This window comes from Cottoperca gobio, chromosome 14, assembly GCF_900634415.1.
Source record: "Cottoperca gobio chromosome 14, fCotGob3.1, whole genome shotgun sequence".
Lineage (NCBI taxonomy): Eukaryota > Metazoa > Chordata > Actinopteri > Perciformes > Bovichtidae > Cottoperca > Cottoperca gobio.
Genome location: NC_041368.1, coordinates 839,904 through 849,544, shown reverse-complemented (window position 1 = coordinate 849,544; position 9,641 = coordinate 839,904). Strand labels below are relative to the sequence as shown.

At 40.3% G+C, this 9,641-nt stretch overlaps 1 protein-coding gene across 1 annotated transcript in view; it reads right to left on the bottom strand.

The window, feature by feature from the left end:
* hyou1 (hypoxia up-regulated 1) overlaps nt 1–7,412 on the bottom strand; it is a 19,420-nt gene extending 12,008 nt beyond the window's left edge. Inside the window, 14 exon segments of the mRNA XM_029447506.1 lie at nt 1–24; nt 26–116; nt 325–453; nt 768–850; nt 1,795–1,929; nt 2,224–2,408; nt 5,017–5,134; nt 5,719–5,900; nt 6,006–6,082; nt 6,517–6,671; nt 6,841–6,919; nt 7,097–7,190; nt 7,342–7,363; nt 7,365–7,412. The exon segment at nt 1–24 is cut by the window's left edge and continues 78 nt beyond it. Of these exon segments, the coding sequence (XP_029303366.1) occupies nt 1–24; nt 26–116; nt 325–453; nt 768–850; nt 1,795–1,929; nt 2,224–2,408; nt 5,017–5,134; nt 5,719–5,900; nt 6,006–6,082; nt 6,517–6,671; nt 6,841–6,919; nt 7,097–7,190; nt 7,342–7,363; nt 7,365–7,412 (1,422 nt within the window).
* Nucleotides 7,413–9,641: the final 2,229 nt, after the last annotated feature.

The window sequence follows — 9,641 nt, the reverse complement described above, 5'->3', positions numbered from 1 at the left end:
GAATGTAATGACCTTGCGCTGGGGGGTAGGGCGCCATCCTCTGGAAGAGGATACGTTTGTTGTGTTTAATGCTCTTGATACCCTCTTCCTCCGTCTCACGAGTGAACTCCACCTGATGGAATTAAACATGTGGTTAGTCCTGCCATGGCTTCGTTCATCCATCAGCAAAGCCATAGGGAATTCCACCAATGATTTAAAAGTGATGTTATTTAAATTCCATTCCATTACAGGTCATCTATGCTCGTATCCAGAATAACTTACAGTGAACTAACTATAGGATCAGTCTGACAATCTGAGGCAATGAATGACCTGCACTGACCTGAAATGGGGAAGACGGCTGCGTCTCGGACCAGGAAAGGTTTGACCTTGAAGGCCTTGCTGAGGGCAGCAGCTTGGTACACGGCACCCATGGCTGCTGCCTCGTCAGCGTTGATGTTCTTCCCCAGCTCCTCTCTACATGAAAAAAATACACAATTACAACTGGAGCAATCCAACCAAACCTGCCGAACTAAAACTCAACTTTCTCCAATTAATCAGAGTCAGAATCAGGTTCATAACTATAAACATAGAAAATAAAATAAAGCAAAGTACTGCAAAGGTCGAGAAACATAAATATAGAATAGAAAGAATTGGGGGAAGAGTTCGATGAGACGGTGACAAAGCAATGTAGAATCAAAATTCAGGTTGTGGAAGAATGTAGTTCTTTGTGTTCAATTTGAAAGTGAAAGTTATTCAAATGAGAGCAACCTCTCGCTGACAGGACTTACTTCTCCACAGCTTTGAGCAGCACTTCCTGAACTTTGGGGACACGGGTGGAGCCACCGACTAAAATCACCTGCTCAATTTCATCCTGTTGGCAGAAATATAAGAACTCAGACTCACAGCATAGAACACAAAACATCCATTCATTTATACTCCCTGCTCATTATTTAAAACTAATACATTTAAAAAAGCCCTACAATAACATTTCATCTGTCCACACCTTAACATGGTAAAAGACCTAAATATGTTTCGCTAGAAAAGTGTTTTTCTCTTGTGCCAGATAACACTTTGTTTACCAATCAAACATTTCAATTCTTTTTTCTATTTCTTCATTAAACCTGGCTCCAACACCACCAGAGAGGTCACAACTGGCAGTGATGGGTGGTTCTATTTTCTGGCCTGCATCATTAAAGCATTACGGAAAAAAAGGAAAAAATAAAATAACAAGGACAAGTGGGTCAAATATCTACTCCCTACACAAACTTTGTGCAGAGTTTAACACTAGAAGACCATTTTCACATTCATCTGTGGAAGGGGGAAAGCTTCTGTGTGCTCACCTAAATATCAACTTAACATCACAACTAGCTTGGAAACCAATTGTGGTCGAGTATGCAACCAACACAAGGGTTGATGTGAAATCATAGAACTTCCATTGCACATCCTGCTGGTCTTTTCAAATGAGGAAACATCTCCTGTCTAACAGTTAATGTTCTTTTATCATAGTTTATGTGATAGTTTTGCCCAAAGGTTTTTTTTATTTAATAAAAGGCCATAACAAAAAGTGATCGGCTGCAGGACAATACCATATCCTACGTACACCATATCATATGTATATAGGATTCTATAAACTATTGCTGATATGAATTTATTTTCCATATTCTTATTCTATCTAGATGTTCTGTATTCTGCATCTGCGGTGACCTACAGCCAAATCCGCTCATGTCACCAAAGTTTCATCAGATCCCGTCATGTGGGACAACCAAGCTGCAGCTGAAGACTCAACGTGTAGCGACATGCAATGAGAATACTGACCAGCTTCATCTCTGCAGTGCTGAGGGCGTCCTGCACCGGGCCAGGCACTCTCTCAAACAGATCAGCACACAGCTCTTCAAAGTCCATCCTGGTCACCTTAGCTTTGAAGTCAATGTCATCCATTAAACCTTCCACCTGAATAAAACAAACACATTTTCTTTCAGTGCAATGGTGTTTGCATCCAAATGTTAGGATTACCTGGAGGAGTCTTTATCACGGATCTCATTTCTCATAGATAAACTACGACACTGCGGCATTTCTAAGATCTTATAAACATTTAATTTCAGATTTAAAAATCAGTTTTAAAATGTTCGAGTACTTGACAGAAGTAAAGTAAATAAAGAAATACAGACTGTATTCTAATTCCCTCTCTAGGTGCTGCAGACAGGTTTTAGACTGAGGGTTGCATGTTCACGTCCCTGCACTCACCTGGGCCATGAAGTCCATGTTTGCACTGAGCACCGTCTTGATCCTCTGAGCCTCTTTGAGTAGCTTGGCCATAGCCCGGTGGTTCTCCCTCACATCTTTCTTGCTCTTCTTCTGCTCATTGAACAGCTTGGCCAGGTGGTCCCGGAGTCGCAGGTCCATCTCAAAGCCTCCCAACCCACGGTCAATACCTACAGCCAGAACAAGAGAAGCACAAGTCTGAGGACTGAATTACCAAATATAAAAATAAGATATACTTTGTTTATCCTGAAGCATCTACATTCCTTATATGTGAACATTAAGAGCTTTAATGGCTCTGGCAGGATCAGCATGAAAGAGCCCACCTATCTACAGACACAAAGCTAAAACCTAAGTTCATTAACACCTGAGAATTATTCCTTCACACTCAATCACTTTTATTCATAAGTGTAAGTGGGTCGCCAATTGTGCTGAGGGGGATTATATCAGCGCACCAAGTTCTGTAAACACAAAATGAATGTACAAGTTTTCAAACAGAGGAACTGCAAGAGACTGGTTATACATGAGTAAATATACTAAACCACTTCCTGAGAAACACTTCAGCAAATATGCAGTAATGTCTGACTCCTGGGGCCAGAATCACGAAGAAGGTAACGTATTAGCCAGTGATGCCTGATAACTCCAGTGTTTGTAATATCACAAAGCCAGGGCAGATCACTATGGTAACCAGTGCTGCACAGATAAGTTCTTACACATTGACAAGTCAGCACGCTCAAGTCGTTATTCTACATGATCCTGACCGGGACTTAAGTACTTAAATCAGTACAATCACTTTGCCTAACATGATTATTATGCTTAAGATAGGAGACACATTTTATAAACAGAGCTACTAACAGACAAAGTTGTGATTATAGCTGCATATTAGGTTTATTTCATATTTAATTCCTGACAGGCTTCCTGGTAGAGTATATATTTCTAAACTCTTATCCATCACTGCAGCTCAGGACAACATGATACAACTTTCTGAGTACTAAATCTTTAGATTCAATGAGATAATAATAATAAATCATATTCACATTATTGTCTTTTATGGAGGAGGGACCCCCACATACTGTTAATCAGCACTAAATTATATGCAACATTTAATCATCATCTGTACTCTTGCTCTCTGCTGACAACAGAAAAGACTTTAAGCATCATATTCTAGTTTTATTTCAGCTCAGTGAATATCCCAGTTACTCTGTTCATGGTTCTGATGATGTCGTCACAATTGTAAAAGAACTCCACCTTCAATCTGTATTCCTTCCTTCACTCTTAAAAAAACCACTTTTAGGTTTTCCCTTGTTTTTTTTAACTACTGAAAAATGTGTACAAACATCTGAACTAAAGCCAGTCACAGCGCTGCTGAATGAGACCACAGTACAGACAAGGCTGTGATTAATGTGTCGATACCAATGTTACGACCCGGAGGCAGCCTGTCAGCAAACTGCCGACATGCTGCAGATGCATATCTCTGCGTGTAGTCTTTGAGTTTCAGATAGGATGAGGAGCAAAGATAGAAAAACGATGTGATATGCGATACATCAGTCTTCAGAGAACATTAGAATATGTGTATGGCTCAGAATATTATCTTAAGATTTTAGAGTGTTCCTAAAATCTGAAAAGTGCGTCAGTATCTCCAAAAGCCAAAATTAAACTACTACTGGTTAGAATTTGACAAGTGTGCATCTGTTTGTGTTACTTATTTTCATAATTGTGTCAATACAGTACAATGTGTTTATTATATGGCAGGTGTTGAGCCTGGCTCAGGAATGACTGCATTGTTAAGAAAAACGCTATTATGAAATAAATAGACTTTGGCTGTTTGAAATAAAATGTAATAAAAATAACCTCCCATAAATTATGACAATATTATGATAGAATAAGATTAAAAAAAAAGGTTATTACACTTTTATCTCCATCTTGAAAAGGTTTTAGAAGACAAAGCCGATTGTATACAGTAATACAGCATGCCCCTCACAAGAGGCTGATCTCTACACCAGACAGAATCCTCACTTTGTGACAGAAGCAGTCTCAGTGGCAGTGCACCGTGCTCCGTGCATTTGAATCCAAGTTTACTAAGTTAGTTAAGTGTATTTGCTTGATTAGCTTATTGTGCTAAAACTGTACCTTGTTTACTGCTAGTCTTGATAGCTGAGTGAGTTTCACTTGTTAGCCATCAGTCAGGGGCCTCTGGGTGAATGATTGCAGTGGGTGTGGCCAACACTCTCTTTAACCTCCCCAAGTTCTCCCACACTACACCGCTCCTCCGCTCCCTTCACTGGCTACCATTGCCAGCCCGAATCTGCTTCAAGACTCTGGTGCTGGCCTACCGTGCTGTGAATGGATCAGCCCCTTCCTACATCCAGGCCATGGTCGAACCATACACCCCAGCACGATCACTTCGCTCTGCGTCGGCCAATCGGCTCGCTGCTCCCTCACTGCGAGTGGGACTCAGATTCCCCTCAAACAAAACCTGCCTGTTTGCTATCCTGCTCCAAAATGCTGGAACGACCTCCCCATTGATGTGAGGACAGCAGACAGTCTTCACACCTTCCGTCGCAGACTGAAAACTCACCTGTTTAAATTGAACCTCGACCAATAATACAAAAGTTCAAATTCTGTATGTTGCACTTACATTGGTTTGGCTTATTTGAAGCTAATGTACTTGCAAGATTCTTGCTGTTCGGAGTTGTATCCTCATGACAGTTTGCACTTATTGTGAGTCGCTTTGGACAAAAAATACAGCTAAAAGAAGTGAAATGGATCAGTGGACTCACCCGACACCTCGGATCTGTAGCTGGGGTTGGGTGCCAGACTCCTTGGTTTTGACTGTCTGGTATGTGACTATGGTGGCAGTTGTGCTGCCTGAGCCCATATCATAAAACATCACATTCTGAAAGGGAACAAGGTCAGACTTTCAACTATTTGTAGTGGCTTATCAGTTGAGCTGGTTTTCCTACACAGAGACAGAAAACTCTGAACAAGATTCTTATTACATACTTCTCTAGCAAATGTTAAGATACATTAAAGAATAAAGCTGTCCATATTCTATATTTGTTATATTCAACAAATCTCTTCAAAAAGACTCAGTGGCATTCAACCCCAAGCCCATTGGTTCCAACTGAAGATGTAAATCTTTACAAATAGCTCACAAATGTATGATTTTGATCAGTCATTCTCTAAAACAGCTGGTCACTGTAGTCGTTACCGTTACGCAAACAGGAGCTGTAGTGAGTGTTTGAGGCAGATGTATGCGGGATCGAGTCAAAATAAACTTCAATGTGTGTCACCCAGTGCGGCTCACTGATGTGTTAAATTGTTGTTTTTTTACAACAATGGAACTCTATGGGAGAGGAAGAAGATATATCAAGCTTTGACATTCATTGTTTCTTGGGGCTGCGCATGGGATTTGTTAACTGTAATAAAATATATAGAATGATTATTTACGTAAATGTGGAAGTAACGCTGAAAGTGCACCTTGACTGTGTTGTCGATATCTTTCCTCCTGAAGACCCCATAGTTCAAGGCCACGGCTGTATTGTCGTTGACGAGTTGAAGAACCTTTAAGCCTGCCATCTGTGCAGCCTGCAGGACTGCCCTGCGCTCTGCCTGGTTGAAAAAGGCTGGGACGGTGATCACTGCATCTTTGATTGGCTGTTCTGTGAGTTGAAGAGATTAGGAGAATAAAGACAAAACTAATGAATATGCTTCACATATTGGAACATGTCATACAATAATGTGTCTTCTTCCACGTGCAAACTGACCTGCAAAGTCCTGAGCCAGTCCACGAGAATAATTGAGCGCCATACCGAGGAACTCCTCAGGTGTGTACTGAATTTCTCTGGCAGAAATAAATAAACAGAAAGCCAGATTAGATGCCCCAGTCTGACCCAGTGGTGTGTTTCTTTCTACAATCTACTGATGATATTTTTGCATGTGGTACTCTGATATTGAGGTTTCCATTATAACTGCTACAGTTTCCCTAAGGAAAGCTACAGTACCTCATCATCAGTCATGTTATTAGAAGAGATCTGTGATAATCAGTAATGAAAAAAAGTGTTTCCAGCGGTTGAAAATTATAACAAGCATCTACACTGTAGTGACGCACAGCCTGATACAGCCGTATCTGTATACACCACGTAGAGACGTAATGATGAACACAACTCTTATTAAACAACCATTTTAAAAGACTCAATACTACAATTAAAGAGACACATGATTTTCAAATAGCATTTATTGTATGATGGAGTATTGAATAAATAGGCAGAGACTCACTCTGAGCTTTTAAAGTAAACTGTGCCTCTCACTGAGTCCTCCAGCAGCTGGTGCTCAGGGAAACGCTTCTGGTAGAGCGCCACCTGGAGGTTATCGTGCTTTTTGCCCAGGAGACTTTGGAGGTGTCTATAAACAGTTTTGGGGTTCTTCACAGACTGAAACATACCAACATGTGACCATTAATGGCATACAAAGAAAAGATCATTATCATTTTGAGGTCATTTGAATGATTTAACTATGCATTGACAGTGAAAACGATAATCATCAGATTAAGCTGATATTCTATCTATAAATCAATTTAGGACATTAAGGAAAAATTCATACCATTCCAAGCGCACTGTCTCCCAAAAGTCTTTCATTTTCCTTGAGACATACAGCTGTGGGTGTTTTCCTCCTCGACTCCCTGAAGAAAAATACAACAGATAAAATGTTTAACACTGAAATGTCATTTCATGCTGTATTCATTTCACTTGCTTTTGTACTTGGTCTGTGAATTTAGGAAATAGAAACCTTGGAGTGGGCAAGCAAAGTGTGTACAGTCACTGCACCATGATCATGACAGACTCTTAGTTATACTCACTTGTTGAGAACAATCTCCATCGGCACACCAGGTTTCACTATCGCTACTTTCATCCACTCACTGCCCAGGTCAACTGACATGACAGCTACAGTCACTGGAAACATAAAGACGTGAGTTACATAGAGCTGGTAAGGCAGTCAGGTAACAGTTACTAGTTCAATGTCTTACAAACACGGCTCACCACTAGGAACAGGGCTTCATCATACAAGAACAATATTTTGCTGTAGGTTGTTGGATCACATTACCTGCTCGAGAAGGCAACATCGACAGAAACAAGGCAGAAGACAACAACCAGCGCCAGCTTCCGCTCTCCCATGATGAGCTGGAGACATGAACAAATGAAAATTTTAAACTGAATGGATATTCATCACAGGTCCTTATTTGTCCTAACCTTGTCCATATTTTTCAAGTGTGTTAAAGATCAGATTTGAACCTCATCACACACCACCATCAATATCAAACACCTTTAATCCCCTTCTCATCTTTGTCCATCCAACTGCACTGTAGAGAGGCTTCTTGTTCAGTGTTGTTGCTTGTCATTTTCATTCATTGTGTGGGAGCAGGTGCAAACCCCAAGAGGAACACGATGATCATCCACTTGAAAAGCCAAGTCTCTTCACAGGGCTTCTCCACAAGTCGAAACCGGGATATTGACATAATACTCAGTCTTTTGATAAATGTCCAATCACTACTTATGGTTCTTTTGCACTAATGTGGCCGCAATTACCTTCAAAGCAGTGCGCGCACCTTATCACACCCACCAAGTGTAGACAGTTCCAAACACGTGGCAATCATATCATTGTCAAGCGGTTATGTTGGCTACAGCATTAATAACTACAATAAACCACTCTGTACTCAGATGAAAGCTTGGGTTTCATCTTAAGGGTGAAAATGCATGCTGTAGCCAGAGTTTAACATTCAGATTGAGTACATTAAAAACCAGAACATCGTTTGTGTTTAAGGGAGAAAACATCAGACCATCTGCATATACACTTCTAACCGTGAGCCCCCAGTGAGGCAGTGACGCATGCATGCAAAACCCAAACTCTAATTATTCATATTAAATTAAATTAAATTAAAACTGAAAAAGTCTAATATTTTAGATTTTAAACACTTGGATTAACTGGCTAGTTGAAGGAGAAGTTGCTGATGTGTATTAGCTATATAGCCAAGTTGGATACAACAATTATTATTTAGCGTTACACCATTAACGTTAACCAATAACCGTTCAATTCAAACGCAACTGGACAATGTGGACCATCTTTGGACCTTTTCTAAATAAAAAAAAGCTAGCACTATTGAAATTAAATAAAAAAGCTGTAACATAAATTGACAGCTACTGTTAGCTAGCTCACTGTCTGACAACCATCAATATGGAAGCATGATTGACAAACTGCTGTGGCATTAATTTACCTTTCCTGAGCCGGTACAAATGCAGGTGTTGACGGTGCTTTCCGGGCAGGTTCTGGGATTAGTTTCCCTGGTCTTGTCTTGATTCAGAGCCTCTTTGTTGTCACACTTGGCCGTTTTAGTTACGCTTATCACCGGCTCGTTCTAAGCAGTCGGGCCCGGAACGCGGCGTCACCTCATTGGATCCACTGAAGCTGCTGCTCGGAGAATAATTAATGTCATGCTAACAATAACCAACATACTGTTTCCGGTTAGCATTTAAACGCAAAACACACTTTAGGCCAACAGACGTTATTGCAAATGACTCTAATAGTTATTTTTGATGGGATACCAAATTAAAATACTACAAATGTAAATAGGGATCTGCGAAACTACATAATGTATTACATAGAAAATAGCTGTAAATTTTATTCTCAAAGCAAAGTTGTATTACGTACGTTATTGCATACCAACAGATAACGTTTGCTAAACCGGGAAATGCCTGCTGCCAGTTACCGCTGCCTGTGAAGTTCATGTCATTTAACAATTACAGCAAAACTGTTATTAGAGGGCTTTAGTGTTTCAGTTCACGCACTAGCAGACCATGTGTGCTCTTGTTTTGAAAGGAAGACCTCTTTACCTCCGGTAATTTACTCCGGCTGTCTTGGTCTTGATGCTTGGTGCAACAACTGGCAATGACCCTCCACTCCAGACACGCCTACTTTACTCCACGCACTGCCCCGTGATTGGTCCACGTGAGGTGAGTGACGTAGAAAACTTCTGGCTACAGTCAATTGGTCCACGTCCAGATAGTGGGCGTAAATCAAATGACGACATTTCCAGATAAAGTCTGAGCAAACCACATGCCGCCTCATAAGTAATTAATTTTGTTGATTGTTTGTTACTTACTTTATTTTAAGTTATGTGTTGTAAAAAACATATTGAAATTAAAAAAGTAAATAAAAATAGTAATAAAAAATCATGAAATGCCTCTCTGAATGCAACTGATAATTGAAAAACCTGTAATACTTTTAAAGAAAAAAATCTATCTAGGCTACAAGATTACAGCAACAAGTAAAGCTAGACCTGCATGGAGGTGGCCCTGAGTTCAAGCACCCAATACAAGCTGGAACCTCAGGTTTATTGACCAAATATG